A 19,291-nucleotide genomic window follows, 5' to 3' on the forward strand; every position below is an offset into this window, starting at 1 on the left:
TGTTTCCCCTAACTGTACTCCATATATTCTTTTATTACTCTTTATCTGTAGAACCTATTATGTCACTCACTTCCTTTGCAATTAGTATACTTTAGTTTCTCTTCCCAACGGTCTTATTATAGATTTGTTACTTTCATTGATCTAGAAAAGATGATTTTAAGTGGAACTTTCCACTGTGTCATATATAAAGATAATACAAATTTCTTTTTCCAGAAGCTATATAGCATCCATTTACTTGTTTCTTTTTTTTATGGAATTCTAAATGTGTGTAAGGTTCAGGACCCCTGCTTCTTCTATTTTATAAACATAGGCATGTGCATTTTATGAACTGTGGTGCTCACCTTTAATCCAGCACTCAGGAGGCAGAGGGAGAAGCATCTCAATGAGATTGAGGCCAACATGGTCCACATTGCAAGCTCCAGGCTAGCCAGGGCTACTTAGAGAGACTCTGTCTTAAAAAACAAACAAAGCCAAACAAAAACAAAGAACAAAAACAGAGGCGAAAGCACAGATCCATGCTCAAGTCCATACGACTTAAAAAGCCACAGACTTGAAGCCGACCCCAGGTTTGATATTTTTTCAATCAGTAATTTAAATGGTAAGATTGAGATTTTATGCAGAAAGGGAAAAATATGCACTTTCTTATAGAAGACCTCTTGGAATGTGGAATGCGGTCTGAAATACAGGATGCAGCTATCTGGTCTGGGGTCAAAGCTGTGCGGCTAGCCCCTGCCCACAAACACATCACCCACTTCACATCCTTAAGCCTCTGTTTCTTTATCTTTGAAAACCAAGAATGGATCTACTTCATGAGTAGTGACACAAGTAGATGAGAGAATATGTGAAAAGCCAATATGCAGAATCTCAATGCCAACTGATTATTATTGACTGCATAGGGAACATTAATGGGTTTGGAGGAAAGAAAAGTAAAAATGTCAATAATTGAGTATTAATTAATTAAATAAACTTACAGGCATATTTTAAGAAGTAGAAAGAAAAACTATTTTGACAGAATTGTCATGAACTGTACATCTCTGATTCTTGTTCACTAGTACAGAGGGCAGCAGAACAACCTGAAAGGGCAAAGGGGCCCTGTAAATGAAGTTATATGATTAGCAGCTCTTGTAATTAGTTCATAAATGAGAAAGAATATGCTGAAAGATTTCTTAAGCAGAAAGAAAAAAGTTAGGAGAAATGGCTCGGTGGCTAAGAGCAGTTGCTGCTCTTGCAGAGGACCTGTATTTGGTTCACAGCACCCAGGCAACTCATACCTGTCACTCTAGCTCCAGGGATCTGATGCCCTCTTCTGGCCTCCTCGAGCACTGCATACACGTGGATTTGCCATTTGGAGGTGTAAGCTCCTTAGTCAAGAAAGCTGTTGGAGACTGGCTTCCCCAGTGCATTGTTTATACGTACATATGGTGTTTCTCTGGCATGCTTAAGCATTACAACATAGTTTAATATTTTCTTTTGTATAAAGATGACAGAACAAGACACCAAATACTTAGAAGATCTGCAAGATGAGTTTGACTACAGGTATAAAACAATTCAGACAATGGGTAAGTTATTGTTTTGTCTGTAACTCTCAATAGAGACATAAAAACAGCATAATTATTAGGGTTCTTCACTGGTAAGAGCCAAATTGCGAGCAAATTCGATCTTCTTGGTTATATGAGTCCCCCGCCAATTTGTTTCTGAGGAATGTAGGCAAATAATATTTCCAGTTTTGAGTTTTCCACCTCTCCATGTAAGTTTTAAATACATATTTATCAACCAATTCCAAAAAAATTACAAGTTACATAAGAAATGATGCCCACTGCAACATGTATCCCTCTGCCCAATACCACCAGTAAGAGTATTCTAAGGAGCTGAGATCTCAGGGCTGGGTGTGGTGGCACGTGCATATACTTGCAACACTTGTGAGATGGAGAGACATAGCAAAAAACTTCCTCAAAAGAAAAAGAAAACACAACTAGTAAAAATAAAAATAATCACCTAATACAGTCAAGAAGTCACTGATATGAGGTCTTATAATTTTCAAAAATTATAAAGTAGCAATATGCTTCATAGAAGAGAATTTGGAAAATAGGCAAAAGTATTAAAAATAAAAATTACATGAAGTTTCATGGTAAGCATGGTTAAAATTTCTTGTATTTTCTCTATCTTGTCACAAGCATATGTATCTATAAATTTATCTTCCAAAGAATTAGACATTTTGTATACGTTTTTGTGTATAGAATTTTAAATTAAATTTGTACTTGTAAATATTTCTAAAACATAAATTTAATAATTGAATAAATGTCTAAATGCAAAGATTCTGAATTAATTTGATTCTGGTACTTAAACACTGTTTACAGTTAGATGATTTTTAATAAATGAGTAGAAAAAAATGAAAATATTTCTAAGACCCTATATATATAAAAACAATAGTGGATTGATAGTTTAACTTTGCTCCAATTACTGGAATAATTGCTGAAACTCTAATTAGTGCTGTTCAGATTGCTGACAGGACCATGCCAATAAAGACTTATTAGTTTATATCATTGTACTGTGCTTATGTTAGACAATAGAAAACATTAGATAGGTGCCCTGTTTACTTTTCCATTGTTGTAAAGAGCATGTCCAAGGTAACTTTTAGAAGAAAGTGTTTAATTGATGGTTTGATTACAGTTTCAGAGGTTTAGGCCATTATCATTATGGTGGGGAGGATGGTGGCATGCAGGCAGGTGCTGGACCAGTAGTTGAAAGCTACATCCTGATCCTTAGGCAGAGTAAAAGACACTGGAGCTGGCATAAGCTTTTGAAACTTCAAAGCCCATCCCCAGTGACACACCTCCTTTTAACAAGGCCACACCCACCCTAATCCTTTCCAAACAGTTCCGTTAACTGGGGATCAAGCATTAAAACATATGAGCCTGTGGGGACCATTCCTCTTCAAACCATCTTAACAAGGGAAGACGGGACCCCTGAAATATTTTTACAATTTTACTTACTTCAAACTTTGATTTCAAAATATGTTTTTAAAAACAACGCAAATATAAATATTTGTTTTACAGAATTTCTTTTATTAAAATGTTAACACATGCCTTGAAGGCAGTATAGATGGTTGTTATCAAATGTTTAATTTTTCTGAAGAAGGTGTCTTTCAGTCTCCTGTCATATTCAGGATGGCATGACCACCATGAAATATTCAAAATGCACACGATTATTCAAATGTACAATTTTCTCTTCAGAAAAAAATAACACAACTTGGGTTTAATCACTTATCAAAGAGAGCAGGGATCCTAGAAAAAAACTGTATTTTATCAAGCATCTTTGAAAACATTAATTCCAATTGCCATGTAAACTATGAACTTTAAGGATAACAATATAATAAACTATAGTAACAATAAAACTATTTTGAATGTAGCATTTTATTATGTAAGTTTTCTCAGTATTTTTCAGCTTTTATGTACATTAGAAAGCGTTAAAAACCAGTTGTGGTAACTTACACCTGTAGCCCAGTACTTTGGAGGTAGAGGCAGGAAGAAGACCTAGGGTTCAGGACCATCCTCACCTCTGCAGCAAGTATAAAGCCAGCCTAGGTCACACAAACAGATATGAGAATGAGTCAAACAATTTAATCATGAGCACAAAGAAGCCCCCACCCCTTCCTTATATCAAACAAGAAAGGTTACCCTTAGTGCAGGCTGGACCAGTAAAATAAATCCTTTACAAAATCTTCCTTTATCTACTGCCAACAAATAATAATAATAATAATAATAATAATAATAATAATAATAATAATAATAATAATAAAGTGAAGAGCATTGTCTGTAGGGGGCAGTGGCCATTGCTGCTTTTGGGAACAGAAAGCTTTGCCTAAAGATAATTCTGAATCTCATTTCCTTCCTTTCACAGATCAGGGTGACAAGAACAGTATCCTGGTGAACCAGGAAGTTTTGACACTGCAAGAAATGCTTAATAGTCTGGACTTCAAGAGAAAGGTTGGTGAAGAAATTAATTTGCCATTTGTCTGACTTTCTTTCCCGAAACCTCATCCTGCAAAACCAAGGCCTCAGATTTTTTCTGTTCATTTGCACTGACTGGAAAATGGCAGAGTTTTCAGGAACTGTTCTCTATGTCTCTGGGTAAACTTGTATGACCACGTCAGCTTCATGCCCTCCCAGACTTAGTTATGTAATTCAATGGCTACAGGGTTCTTAACTTAGGTGGAAACTAGACCCAAGCTTTATTTTTCACTGTTTCAGACATAGGTTATTAAGGTTCTGAAGTGGGTTATACTGCATGCACATTTTTAGTTAAAAAATTACTAGATGATGTAAAACTCTATTGAAAAAATTACTGTTCTGTATTCTATTCGGAGACTGGCACATGGTGGCTCACAAGCAACTGAAACTCCACTCCTGGGGAATTCAACACCTCTTCTGCCTTTGGGAGGCACTGCACACACACATCAGCTGGACAAACATGCAGGCACAACACCAATACACATATAAATAAATAATATCAACACTTATAAATGGCCTTCAAATGCATGCTTAGGACAGCAGGATTCAATATTGACATAGATGTTCCCACTGAACACTTTAGACTGATACATGGGGATGCCAAGCTGTGGCCACAGTTCTCATGATATTATTCAGTTGTCATGACTTTATTGTTTGAGAAGGCACTATCAAATATTTGGTTAATTTTAATTGACTCTTTGTCTCTCAGACCCGTGTGTTTTGAACTGTAACCTGGTATTCTGTGGCTCTCTTTGCATGCTGTCTGTCTGTAGGAAGCGCTCAGTAAGATGACACAGATAGTGAATGAGACAGACCTGCTCATGAACAGCATGCTACTAGAAGAACTGCAGGATTGGAAGAAGCGGCAGCAGATTGCCTGCATCGGTGGCCCACTCCACAATGGGCTGGACCAGCTTCAGAACTGGTAAAACGATTGACTTTAGCTTCTAGTGAAAACCACAGGAAACACAGGCTGCAGTTGCTCTCAGTTTACACCAAGAGTACAGTTTACACCAAGCTGGGAACAACTTGAGCAGGAAGGAGCCACTGCTCCGCGTTCTTAGCTTGCCTCCTTTGGGAAGAAAGAGGAAGCATTTCCCATACATAAGAATTGCTCCATAAGCAAACATGATATCTTAAAAGACTCAAATGACTTTTTTTTTAAGCCTTACAATGCATGTCTTTAAGGGTATAATAAACATTAGATTCAAAAATCTGAAGAACAACTTTTTAAAAATGTGTGTCTTATGGTATAAGCTCAACATTTAGTTTTATATTTTCAAAGACATTCACTTTGTGAAAGATGTTGGTCAAAGATGCAAAATTTCAGTAGGAAGGAAGAATAAGCTCAGGAAATCTATCACACACCGCGATGATTGTACTTACCAATATGTTATATACTTGAAAATTATTACATAGAATCCCTGTTCTTACAAAAAGAAGATTGTGGGAGACAATGCATTTTTTTTTTTTTTTTTTTTAGTTTTGATTTGGTCATGCTTAAAGATATAAATATAGCAAAACCTCATATATAAAACTACAAATATATACAATGTTTATTGGCCAGTAAGTTAAGCTAGGTAAGTTAACACACAGCTACCATCTCAGGGGAGTCATGCAAGTTCCAAGCCACCTTGGTCCTCAGAGCAAGACCCCATACAAAACTATTAACCCAATAACAGAGACGTAAAAATTTCCAACAAGGTACTGCTACCTAATATGCAGATAGGCCGTTAAATGTAGATAGCATCTTTTTACATTAAAGGATACAAATGTTGAAAAGGTGTTCTGACTCATAACTGCAAAATAAAACGATCTGGCTGAGAAAACAACTGAAAAAAACATAAGGAGAAACAAAATCATCCAGTTACCATTCAAAATTGCTTTCTAAGAGATAATTCAAGAAAATGGAAATTTGCCACATCTCAGGCTTCCTTCTCATGTGGATGTGGGCTTGTTTTCAAACACATTGATTTTCCTTGATTCTCTAAACCCAAAGTACTCCACTGTTAAAACAAGACAAGCAACACAGGAAGTAATGAAAACCACAAATTAGTGGGGACAGCAGTGAAAGCTAGCAGGGCCACAGCTTCTCCCTGGTCCTTTCTGTGTACTTGAGAGGGGAGTTGCCGGGGAGACTGCTGAGAGGTGCTCTGCTCCTCCTTCTATATCCCCCTTCCTCTTCCTCTGTTTCAATCTTTCTAATTCTTCTCTATTCTGACCTAATCCTCACCTCCATTTCTAAGCCAAGATGAACACATAATGAGCAGAGTTAAACTTGAGTATTCAAGCAAGGCTTCCCAAACACTAACTTGTGCCAGAATGACCAAGTCATCATTCCCCACTAACTCTCAGGTGTTGCAAAGGGGGGGGGGAGGGGAGTTTTATACATTAACATTCTTCATGTCCTGTACTCTGTATTTTAAATTGGTCTACCTCTGGCTTTTAGTGGGAGCCATAGTCTTAATATGCATACTTAACAGGCTCTAAAGGCCAATTAAAAGGAATTTGGTTCCAGACATTGACAATATTTCATAAAGGATGTCTGTAAATTAAAAGCACAAATTAGAAAATATTGAACATAATTCATATTCATGAAGAAAAGGGTTAGGAAAAAATTAAGAATTGTTAGTAATCATAATTTTAATTGATTTAACAATCCCTTAATTATTTATTTATGAAATACAATCAGTTGTTAAACTAGCTTGATCACTAAATGGGGAAGGAAAAAACTCTGTCATTTGCTGTTCACTAGCTTTACTCTACTGGCAGAGAGTCTTTTCCAACTCAGACAGCAACTGGAGAAGTTACAGGAGCAATCTACCAAAATGACCTATGAAGGGGACCCCATCCCCGCTCAAAGAGCACACCTGTTGGAGAGAGCTACCTTCCTGATCTACAACCTTTTCAAGAAGTAAGTGAATCACTAGGATTGTAGACTTCCCTCAGCATGGAGCTGTGGGGATGCCCTGGCATGGAGGGACAGCACTGCCCCCAGGAAGTTATTATAGCACCCCAGAGAGTAGGTCCACATTTCCACTCTCTGCTTCTTATTCACCACCTCTTCCCCCAGCAGCTGACTCAGTTTTCCATAAGGTAATAACCCATAGCACCCACCTCCCACGCAGTTTTCACATTTTAAAGACGACTTCTACACTCAAGAAGGGTGGGAAGCACTGTGTGTAAGTTCACTTGAAGAAAAAAATTCTAATACACACCAGAAGTCCCAATGTTCAGTCCAAAGTGACATAAGTTAACTCTCTCTCTTTTATTATATAGGGTAAACATCATGGGCCTGTATTAAGTCCATTAGAGCAATTAAGAATTACTATTGATAGCTGAGCAGTGGTGGTGCACACCTTTAATGCTGAAACTTGGGAGGCAGAGGGAGAGGCAGCCTGATCTACAGAGTTCCAGATTAGCCAGGGTTATGCAGAGAAATCCTGTCTTGAAAAAGAAAGAAAGAAAGAAAGAAAGAAAGAAAGAAAGAAAGAAAGAAAGAAAGAGAAGAAAGGAGAATGAGGGGGAGGGAAGGAGAGGGAAGGAAAGACAGAAAGAAAGAGAGAAAGAAAGAAAGAGAGAGAGAAAGAGAGAGAGAGAAAGAAAGAAAGAAAGGGAGAAAGAGAGAGAGAGAAAGAAAGAAAGAAAGAAAGAAAGAAAGAAAGAAAGGGAGAAAGAGAGAGAAAGAGAGAGAGAGAGAGAGAGAGAGAGAGAGAGAGAGAGAGAGAGAGAAAGAAAGAAAGAAAAAGAAAAGAAAAGAAAGAAAGAGAGAGAAAGGAAAGAAATGAGAAAAGAAAGAAAAATGACCAATTAGGGATAATTTCCAGGCATTTTTTTTCTATTATTTTATACTAATGATCTGAAAAGTTGCTGGGAAGACTAGAGTGGAGTGGGGATTTTAGGATCTCCTAGGTGTAAAATGTTTGGACTCTAAGGGAAAATAGTATCCTATTTCTCTAGGTTTGCCCTGTTGATATTTTTTAATGTTTTCACATGATGTTTCCTTTTTATCCAGCTCATTTGTGGTCGAGCGACAGCCATGCATGCCAACACACCCTCAGAGGCCGATGGTACTTAAAACCCTCATTCAGTTCACTGTGAAACTGAGGTAGGCAGAACACAGTCTGTGCTTTTCTGTCAATGGCACTGTAGCCAGTGCTAATTAAGGCGCCTCACATGCAGCTGCTCCTCACAGAGCACCGGCTGGGAAGCCCAGTGCTGCACTTTGGTAAATCCCTGCAGAAATGGTCTGATGAGAACTTGCTTGTCAAGAGCATGACAACCTGGGAAATTAATGAAGACATGAGGGATATTAGCATGAAAGTATGCAATCATAATACCAGGCTCTCTGGGATTAATTGCTGAAAAGGTTAGTGTGGGGAAAGCCTGGAAAGACAGAAGGGAGAATTGCAGGAGAGGGAGTGCACAGAAATACTGGCTTCGAGTCTGTTTAGGAACCGAGTGGAGCAGGGAGAAATAGAATACAAAAGTCAGATGGGGGCAGGCTGTGGAAGGCTTTGAATATACAGGAAATGCAGTAGCATGGTCTTCCCCTGTGATTATCTGGAAAATGGCTTATTGGGGTTGCCACAAAAACTCTGAACACCGCAGCCTTCAGCATATCCCTGCAGAGTACCTTATTTAGAGATGTGCGGGGTCTGTAGAATTTTCAATGGTTTCTTGTGTATTTGGTACCCTTGTACCAGAATCAAAACTTGGAGTTTCTCTAGCAAACTTAAAACAATGTCAATCTTACTTTCAAAGATTTTTACTGTGTCTTAAAATCCACCTCAAAGCTGCTCATAGTCACCTTTGGAAGTCCAAGGTGACTGTTGGATTTCATGAGAGAGAGCAACCAAAGGCTGTCTTGGCAGGATTCTTGATCTCATAGCAGCATTGGAACCCAATTGTTAAAGGGAAGGCACTTTTCAATTTGCATTTCAAAACCCCCAATTAAATATCTCAGTCAATTTCTTTGTGTGAATTTTGCACCAAGATACAAGGACAGAAACAGAGGGTAGCCAGGTTCCTTTTAAAAATTATGTTCTCTCACTCCCCATCTCAGTGCCTCTGTAGAACCCAGGGGACAGTAACACAGAAAGTAGGGTGAGGGGTAATGGATATCCATCCGTGTAGATGAAAGGATGCTGAAATACTTTATGTGAAAAGAGGAAGTAATAAGGATTGTCTAGCAAAACGTTCTGAGCAGAAGAGGTGCCTGAGCTGGTAGGTAGCACTTTACACTTGTTTAAAACGGCGCTGAATGCCGGGCGGTGGTGGCGCACGCCTTTAATCCCAGCACTTGGGAGGCAGAGACAGGCGGATTTCTGAGTTCGAGGCCAGCCTGGTCTACAGAGTGAGTTCCAGGGCAGCCAGGGCTACACAGAGAAACCCTGTCTCGAAAAACCAAAAATAAATAAATAAATAAATAAATAAATAAATAATAATAATAATAAATAAAATAAAATGGCGCTGAAGGATAGGTCACTATCCTGGTGTGGACATCCTGCCTTCCTCTTCAGTGTGACTGCTGGGTCCTCATCTTTCTTTCCTGAACTTTGTACTCACTTTCTTTCTAGATCATGTAAGGTCCCCCGACCCCGACCCCGACCCCTTATACTTAACACACACAGCTTGGGAGCCGACTCTGTGAGTCATGCAGACCCTCTGCTTCATTGCATGCATAGCTGTGCCTGGGCCACAAGGTATAAGCTGTGGCTTCCTCCATACTATGTGCATCTCATCAGGATAAGCTGTGGCTTCCTCCATACTATGTGCATCTCATCTGCTGAGCTGAAGTCTTTGCTTTTATACATAGCCGTGCCCAGCTTTCTCTCTTAGCCAATCTTTGCTACATGAGTTTTCAGATATCTAAGTTTATACTCGATGCACACGAGGAGCTCAGTGTGTATTGAGTGTACCAGGCTTGGGATGGATGCGTGCATGAATGAATAGGTAATACGCCTCAAGGAAGCCACAGACATAGCACATTATGGGATACCTTGGGGATTTGGGGGTGAAAAGCAAAAAATTATAAAGGCTGACATCAAAAGAAGGAATCAGAGGAATTCTTAACTGTACTTGAATTGTTCCTTTCAAGTTAGGCTTTTTTTTTTTTAACTTATGAGCATATGAAACATATGAAAATATATTACTATGCTTGAAACTACAAATATAATACAATCAGAATTTTCTATATTCATTTTAGAAGTTTGGTCTTTCTCAATATTTTCACCATAAAAATTCTCAAAAATTATTTAGTTTTGCTGTGTTTTCAATGTGTTTGTTTCTGCAGTATGAGAAGATGGAATCATGTTAATAGACTTGCAAAGAAACTTATATATATATATATATATATATATATATATATATATATATATATTCCAGATCTCAGCCCAAACCTACACTACAGCTGTTTTGCAGAATGGGCCAATGTATTATCTACTACCTATCAACCGAGACAATGTGCACACAGCAAGTGTGTTTGTCACACCCACAAGTGTGTTTGTCAATAGTGACATTGACTGGTACCAGTAAAGTCACAGAGCAAACTAAAGAGGTTTTTACATTTTAAAACACATTAACATATAAGTGGAGATAATGTAGTTTTATTATATGTATAACTAGAAATATATTTCTTTAAATACAGAAAAAGCTTTTAACACTTCCAATGTTTTATCTTTGATTCTTTATTCCTGTCTCTTTTCAGATTACTAATAAAATTGCCAGAACTAAACTATCAGGTGAAAGTAAAGGCATCCATTGACAAGTAAGCTTCCTAATTTAATTTCAAATATGGCAATGAAAGATTTCTTTTTAAAAAATTCTTATACAATAATTTTGAATGTTTGTATTTTATTTCTTTTACTTTACATATCACTCCACTTTAAATATTTGACTTCAAGTTCAAACATTTAACTGAACTCTGTAAAGATTTCATTTTTAAAATTTTACTAAGAAGTTTAGATGATGCTCCATGTGTATAATTTGAAGTAGTCTAGATATATCTTCCTGGATCTAATAACAGCTCATTTTAAAATCTTGGTTTTACAGGAATGTTTCAACTCTAAGGTAAGATATTTACTTTGTAGTTTTATTTTGTTCTTTTTGCTATTATCTTAAGTATATGTTGACCCAAAACCATTTTAAAAGCAAAGATTTTTCTCCCTAGCAATCGAAGATTTGTGCTTTGCGGAACTCACGTCAAGGCTATGTCCAGTGAGGAATCTTCCAATGGGAGCCTCTCAGTGGAGTTTAGACATTTGGTAAGAAGCAAGGAAGACCACACTAATGTTCCTCCCCCAGCTTTGTTAATGGGATGTATAATTCAGAGTATTTTGCTGTGTTTCCTTCATGAGATCAAGTACCACAGTGAGAAGCAAATCATGCCATCATCAAAAAATTAACACAGCAGAAAGGACATAGAGCAAGAGCTCAGACAGTGAGTTTCTAACAGTAGCAAGGCAGAGCTGCATTCGTTCATGGTGACTGGCCAGTGTTCATCATAAAAGCAGCAGAGATCTGTGTTAAAATGCAGAGCAGTTCTGGTTTCATTTTTAAAGTCCCCCAGGAAGTGACACCCAATACTGTGTAGCAGAAAGCACTTTCAATTCCCAACAGTTTGGGCTGTTCTTGGGCTGTGCTTGGGCTGTCCCAGTACAACATTGTATGTTGTACACTCTACCTTGGAGTTGTCTAGAAAGTTCTGGTCCCTGCCCTCTCCTGGGCTTCTCCTGTTTACCACTTCCTCTTGAACCAGAGCTTTCTTTCTGCTCTTTCTCTTTCATGCATGAGAGAGAGAGAGAGAGAGAGAGAGAGAGAGAGAGAGAGAGAGAATCTTAGCTTTCCAAAGGCCCTATTGCCTTTCTTTCCAGAAACATGCTATTTCTCTGGTTTATTAATTAACACTTTCTCAGTGCCCACCTGAATGTCTGACACCACTGAATCAGCCTTAAAGGTTCACTTTCTGAAACAACAAGCTGGTTAGCAGAAAGACTTCTACTTGCAATGTGTGTGTGTGTGTGTGTGTGTGTGTGTGTGTGTGTGTGTGTATAATCATTTGGGGTTTGGTTTCCAGTTTTAACCTGTTTTGGATCTCAGCAGGTAAGTGAAGTTTCAGTGAGTGAGAGACAACAAGGCTTGTTTAAGAAGCCGACCTCCACCTTTGACTGTGAAAGTGAAGATGCAGGCGTGACTGACTTGCTGTGTTACTGATAATGACCCTCCATCTAAACACTATTATTTTCTTTCTCAAAGCAACCAAAGGAGATGAAGTGCAGTGCTGGGGGTAAAGGAAACGAGGTAAGAAATGCTGACTCGGGTTCTTCTAGGAACGTTAGTTTCTTTTAAACTGCTTAATTGTATATAAAATCAAATCTATGTTTCCCAACTATAAACCTAAAGCTTGCTCATTGCAGATAATATGGAAATGTTTAAAGAGGAAAATAAAAATAAGACACCATATTACCTTGAAGAGAAAACATTGACCTTCTGGTATATCAGTCGAATCTTCTGTTTATAGATCTAAGCCTCAAAAATATGCCAATACACTTTCATAACTTTTGATGGACATAGCGACACATGGCTAACAGCTGTCCATCATGTCCAGTCCTTTTGGAGAATGTGATTCAAACTGTTTTATTCTATCCAGGCAGTGGTGCAGTGGTGGTGCATGCATCACAGCAGCAGGGAGGCAGAGGCAGGTGGAATTTTGTGAATTCAAGGCCAGCCTGGTTTACAGAGCGAGTTCCAGGACAGTCAGGACTACACAGAGAAAGCATGTCTTGAAAGGACCCCCCCCCACACACACACAAAGTTTAATTATATTACATTTTATAGAGTTGCCATGTTTCTTTAATTCGCTCTCCTTTATAGTGAACTATCTTAAAATCATCCCCTCTCCCACAGATGTAAAGTAAGTTTAAAAAAATTATGGCATATTACAGAAAAATTGCACCTGAAGAAATAATTATTTGATTGTGTAGTATCAGTTACTTTGATCTCTAAGGTTCTTATTTCACCAAGTGAGCTGGACAAACTGAAACTTGCTTGAGCAATCACACTGCAGTCAGTAGACTGGTGAAATCCTGGCTTGGATATGACCATGAAGGCCATCTTCTGAGTTGGCCTAGAAAACTAGTCATTATAGTTTTGATCTTCAAGTTTGAATATAGGAAATCTCAATTTGAGTCCACATGTCCAACAGGGACTGAAAATGTTCTCTTTGGGAAAAAAATCACATGATAAAGAAATGTTGCACCTTTTATGTTCTAAGTGATGAGAGATGACACCTCACACAACTTACTCAGAGCCTGCTGAGGTGAACCTGAGTATTCAACACAGTGGCCTGCAGTAAAGGCAGGGTACAGTACAGTCTTTACAGATCCAGTCACCTGGCTTTATAATCATAGCTCTTAAGACAAAGATGGTAAAATCATATGAAAGAACTCTCTCTCGCCCTCTCCCCCACCCCTCCCCTCCCTCTCCATCTCCTTCTCCGTCTCCCTCTCTCTGTCACACGTGTGTGCACACACACGACACAGATCACATGTCTCACCACAAAGGTTTAATGTCCAGTCACGTTCCCTTCTGTGAACTCTTCATTGGCTCAGTTGCACCTCAGAAACCGTTATACTCCACGGCCCTATGGAAGTGGAGCCGTGCTCCTTCCTGATTGGAGCCCCTGCTGAAGGCAGGGCCTCAAGTGAGTCTTTCCTCCCAGCCACTGCACACAGAAGGGAGCTTTAGAGTCTGAGGGCTCTAACAAAATAAAGAGGAATTCTTTCCCATGAAAGTTTTTCTATGTCTCCTGAACCATTCTTATAGAAAACATTGTAAACAAAAGCCCATTACGCACATCTCGGTGGAATTTTGAACACAGTTGTAATATTTCATTCAGCTTGACATCCCTGAATGTTGTTATTTACAAGTCTGAACGAACCAATTATTCTGAACTTTTCTTAAGCAAAACACATCCAGTGGGAATACATCCAAATAGCACAACTCTTGCAGTACATTGTCATCTTTACCAACGTGAAATAAAAATCTGTACTAGGATTTCCTTAGAGACGGAGCTCTAAGTAAATCATCTTCCTCTATAGAAAACCCAGGCACTGTCTTATTAGTAATGTCTACTTATATTGCTTTGAATTTATGTCCTCTTATTTTCCAGTTGATAACAAAATCATACAGCCATACAGCGACTTTGTTTATTTTTTTATTTTTTCAAGTTTGTTAAAGCGGGGCTATCGTGTTTACGATATTCTCTGAGCTCCCCCTGTTGATAGAATCTTAGTATGGTGTCAAGGTGCATCTAGAACAAGCCACAGGCTCACAAACACTGTTTTGTGTGCTTAAGACGCAGTTGTCTGGTATAAAACATGGGAAGAAAGATGATCCAGTCATCAGGGGTTTGGTTGGTAGAAATGACAAAAGGAAAAGGATAGTTGGAATATAAGTCGGTGGCGTTTATAACCCCACAGGGCCAATGATTGCAGTAATACACTTTAAGAAGGTGGAAAGCAAGGATACCATGACCTTCTTTTCAAGCTTCAAAGGTTGCTATTGCTGATCTAGGAGCACCTGCAGCAAGTGGGCAAACCCTGCTGAGAATTCATTTAGCAGTTGCTCCCGGTGTATATTCTGGCAACAGCACTGCTAAGTGGGTAGCATACATATTCAAGTTCGACCTCACTCAAGTTTGCACCAGGCAGTTAATGAACCTTGACATCCTGCACTGCTCATCTTTCTGGGATACATCCCTTTGGGATCTTACAGTCTCTGGGAGGGTGGAGCACCTCACCTCACACATGGCCTGCTGTATACTAGCTCGGAAGTGGGAGCTATTTCAGCATAGACACCTTGCCAAGCCCAGAAGGAAATGAACATAACATTTTTTATTTTTTATTTTTTATTTTATTTTATTTTATTTTATTTTATTTTTAGAAAACGTGAATGCCCTTTCTCTGCTGGGTTCCACCACCTCCCCCTTTGCATCCCTGCTAAGCCTCTGGGGAATATGAAAACAGCACTTGAATTGGGCTTTATTTTTCAAGCCACTGTCCTCTCAATTTTTCTATCTACAGAACATGGTTGATGTTACCCTACAGTTCCAGGGCTGTGGACAAAACCAAAGAAGAGTGATGTGTGGGTTATTGGTGGTGTGTGGGCATAGGTTGGCTGTGGTTCTTACAGATCAGGAACCTTTGCTGCCTACTCCATGGAGGCCAGGTATTACATTGATGGAAGCTCACATTCAGTGATTTGACACCACTATAGGTCCTTCTCTTTCTCTGTCCATGTGCCATGCATATGCTTAACTGGAAAGATGGCCTCAACCCTAATCTACAGATCTGTCTCTGAAACCTCAGACTACATTTCTATATGCCCTCTTTGGGAAATTTCTTGTTTTGAGATTTTTGATTCCACCCTAAGTTCCCCCATACTGACCCTATTATTCACACACACACACACACACACACACACACACACACACACACACACAACCAACCAACCTTGGGTTCTTAAGTTTTGCTTTTGTGATTGTGAGACTCATACTGGATGACTTTTAACTGACAAGGGGGTGTCAAGGTGATGGAGATGTCTTCGTTCTCCCCTAGATACCTTGTAACTGGCTTTAAGCTTAGGCAAAGGGGGGAAGTGGCCTGTCACTCATTCTTTTCTCAAAGGTCCAAGGAACCAAACAGAAGTTTCAAGAATTCCCTCCTGTAGTTAAAGCTTCTGTGACTTTGGGCCTTTCCACCCACAACCAGGTTAACAAAATTATGACTCTGAGACTTCTTCTATATGAATAAATGTCTAGGCCAAGAGTTTGGCTTGTTCCCTGACTACATCATAGCTCAATTACCTGTTTATTCTATTCTAAGCCATGCCACGACGTGGCTGGTTGCCTGGTCCTCAGTTTCATGTGACTGTCTTCTCTGTCTGGGATGAATCTCTCTCATGCCTTATTATCTCCCAGAATCCACCCCTCCCTCCCCCTCACCCCCCGCTGGCCCACCTTCTAATTCTGCCTCAGAATTGGCCATAGGCTTTTATATTGCTAGGTGAAACTTCCACACATTGCACAAATGATTCCCTCCACACCTTCCCCTGCCTTGGACTGGAGATTAAACTGTGTCACTCTGAGTCAGCTTTACTTAATCTTTTTCTTACAGATGGGGGCATGGATAGGAAATTTGAAAAATATGTTTTGATATTTAACAAAACAAGGAAGCTCCAGTCAGTGAGATGGCCCCGTGGGTAAAGAAGCTTGTCACCAAGCATAAGGAGACCCATGTTCAATTCCTGTAAGCCATACGGTGAGGGAAGAGAAGCAATTCCCACAAGTTTTCCTCTGTCTTCCCAACTCAGTTATGGCACACACCCCAAACCCCATCCTCTACCCAAATTATTTTTTAAAAACTCATTAGAACAGATCACCTCCAATGCTTGTTTGTCTAAAATTTTACAATCCTCAGAAGGAGAAAAGGGTAGGAGCTTTAGACTGTTCTTAAATGAATTTTAAATTTCTGTTTTGAAATACTTCAGCATACCTTGAGGGGTAGCAACTGCATCCTTGTCCCACCTTTGTCCCTTACCAGGGAGAGTCACAATAAAAATAAATAAATAAATAAATAAATAAATAAATAAATAAGTAACATTATTCTGTCATCTCTCAAGTGACCAGAATGTGAAGCTGCCACTCTGTCATGTAAAACAAGCATGCCCAGGCCCTTTCAGAAGGATTGCTGGCACTGTAGTCTCTCCAGGGGGCTCTGGGTCAGCAGGCTTGACTGATAAGTGACTTTAACCACAGACTGAAGTGTTGGTGATGTTAGGTGGCGGGAAGGTGTGAAGTACAAGGAAGCTATCAGTGAAGGCTGAGTGACCAGTTTCCCTTCACTAAACAGCCAAACAAATGATCTTCCATGGCTCAGTGTTCTCAGACATAGACTACTCATCACCCAACCAGACTCAGCAGCTCCCAGCGAGCTGATTTTCTTTGAATTGAATGGAGGCGTTGTAAGTCGTCTTTAGGAGAGAAAATGGCATAAGTCTCTTCCTATAAGCCCAGCCTTCTGAGAATGGAGCATCCATCCAGAATCCTCGTTGTACATGCTAAGAACATTTGTCATTTCTGTGAATTTCTTATGAGTCTGTGACTATGGGCTCTGGTACACTTGTACCACTAGCCCCCTCTTCTCATTATTTCCCAGTATCCAAGCTGGTTCTTAGCTTTGTTTTTAACTTGCTAGATAAATATTTGCTGAAAGAATTGGTTCTTAAGTGCTGCAGTTTTCCCTGTGTTATGTAGGTTATGGCTTGCTAACCAAGCAGAGGGCTGGCACACCTGTAACCCCAGTACTCAGAGGACGGGGAGTAAGGGAGACAGGAAAGTTCAAGGTATTCAGCAAGTTTGAAGCCAGCCTAGGCTACAAGACACCCACCGTAAGCAATCAAACAAGCAAACATGAAGGAACAGACAAGAATTCTTCTTACTGAGGAATCAATCATTGATGCAGACATAGAATATTGTCTAGCATTCCAGAACATGCTATTAGTCAGGAGAGATACCTTTCATTAGTTTGTATTCTTTCTGCTATGCAGCGCCCTAGTCATGTTGTTTAGACAATTGTCAAACTTCTTATTATTAAATACTTTTATTTTAAATCTGTAATTATCTTGGGTAGTATCTTAGTCAAGGTTACTATTGTTGTGATACAACACCATGACCAAAAGCAACTTGGGGAGGAAAGGGTTTATTCCACTCATAGTTCCATAGAACAATTCATCAAAAACAGTGAGGGCCAGAACTGAAGGATGGAGCTGATGCAGATGCCATGGAAGGATGCTGCTCACTGGCTTGCTCCCTATGGCTTGCTCAGACTGCTTTCTTATAGAACCTGAAGTCCAGGGATAGCACCATTCATAATGGGTTGGCCCTCTCCCATCAATCACTGATTAAAAAAACACTTTACTGCCTAATCTTTTTGTTTGTTTGTTTGTTGAGACAGGTTTCTCTGTGTAGTCCTGGCTGTCCTGGAATTCACTCTGTAGACCAGGCTGGCCTCGAACTCAGAAATCCGCCTGCCTCTGCCTCCCGAGTGCTGGGATTAAAGGCGTGCGCTGCCACTGCCCGGCATTTTACTGCCTAATCTTATGGAAACATTTTCTCAATTGAAGTTCCCTCCTGTCCTATGACTCTAGCCTGTGCCAAGATAACAAGTCAGCACAGGTCATGAAGACAGCTTTTAGAATAGACATCAGTAGTTCTCATCTGTAAAATGTTCTAGGTCTGTGAGAGAAAGACTCCAAGACTGTGAAATTGAATGGCATCTGCCTTGGATTGCACTGACAAAGTAATGGAGGCTTTGAAGCATTGGAAATCAATGATGTACCCTCTGTCAGACTGCTTTTAGTCCATCGCTTGTACTGGGTATTGGCCGCCCTGCCATGTTTTCTTGTACTTGTTCATCATAATGGATCAGGGGATTTTATGTAAACAACAGAAATTAGAGTCACCAAGAAGACTTCTGATTATCCAGATTAAAACAAAACAAAATTTTAAAGCATGAAATTTTCCTCAAAGTTGATAGCCAACCCTTACTGTAACTATTGCTCTGTGGAAGCTTCATGTCTCATACAATAACATAATTTCCCTCTCTCTCCTACCCTTCTGTGGTCCTAACCCTGCTTCCTCCCAAATGTATGTGTTCCCAGACCCTCCATTTGGATGGTAAACACGTTTTAAAAAGCCGAGGAAGATATCTTTAATGAAGTCTTACATTCATACTTAATCGTTTAACTTAAGCTACAGACTAGAATGAGTGGAGATGATTCTTGAAACTTGGCTTTTCTACTCCGTCAAATACAATCATATCTGTGGTCTATGTTCCTGACCAACACACAGTAAATCAGGGTTCCTACAAGCCACTTCTTGGGTTCAGTTAATTTACTGGAGAAGCCCACAGAACTCATTTCTGCCTCCCAGCGCATCATAGAGGCTATTACAAAGGAAATAGTGATATGTAAGACAAGGACAGTGACATGCCACCTTCCAGGAACCTCCATATCATTCAGATAGACCTGTCTCAAGTTTTGTCCTTTGGAGGTTTTACAAAAGGATTAAGTGGGCATGGTTGATTGCATCATAGGCCAATGGGGATAATAAAGCCTCCAGCTCTTTTCTCTTTCTCAAGAGTTTAGGGCTGGTATAAAACCTCCAACTTGTAATTGTATGGTCAGTGACCCTGGCATCCAGCCCGCATCCTGTAAGTATA

General features: G+C 39.5%; 1 protein-coding gene across 2 annotated transcripts in view; it reads left to right on the forward strand.

Annotated features, from left to right (window-relative positions):
• The window catches only part of Stat4 (signal transducer and activator of transcription 4), a 110,318-nt gene that overhangs the window by 75,553 nt on the left and 15,474 nt on the right, over positions 1 to 19,291 (forward strand). For both annotated transcript variants that reach the window (XM_034498061.3, XM_034498060.2), the window contains 9 exons: positions 1,481 to 1,559; positions 3,901 to 3,986; positions 4,784 to 4,935; positions 6,766 to 6,924; positions 8,026 to 8,118; positions 10,720 to 10,779; positions 11,064 to 11,081; positions 11,182 to 11,275; positions 12,267 to 12,311. In XM_034498061.3, the coding sequence (XP_034353952.1) occupies positions 1,481 to 1,559; positions 3,901 to 3,986; positions 4,784 to 4,935; positions 6,766 to 6,924; positions 8,026 to 8,118; positions 10,720 to 10,779; positions 11,064 to 11,081; positions 11,182 to 11,275; positions 12,267 to 12,311 (786 nt within the window). The remainder of the gene's footprint in view (positions 1 to 1,480; positions 1,560 to 3,900; positions 3,987 to 4,783; positions 4,936 to 6,765; positions 6,925 to 8,025; positions 8,119 to 10,719; positions 10,780 to 11,063; positions 11,082 to 11,181; positions 11,276 to 12,266; positions 12,312 to 19,291) is intronic.

Source organism: Arvicanthis niloticus, chromosome 3 (genome assembly GCF_011762505.2).
Source record: "Arvicanthis niloticus isolate mArvNil1 chromosome 3, mArvNil1.pat.X, whole genome shotgun sequence".
Taxonomy (NCBI): domain Eukaryota; kingdom Metazoa; phylum Chordata; class Mammalia; order Rodentia; family Muridae; genus Arvicanthis; species Arvicanthis niloticus.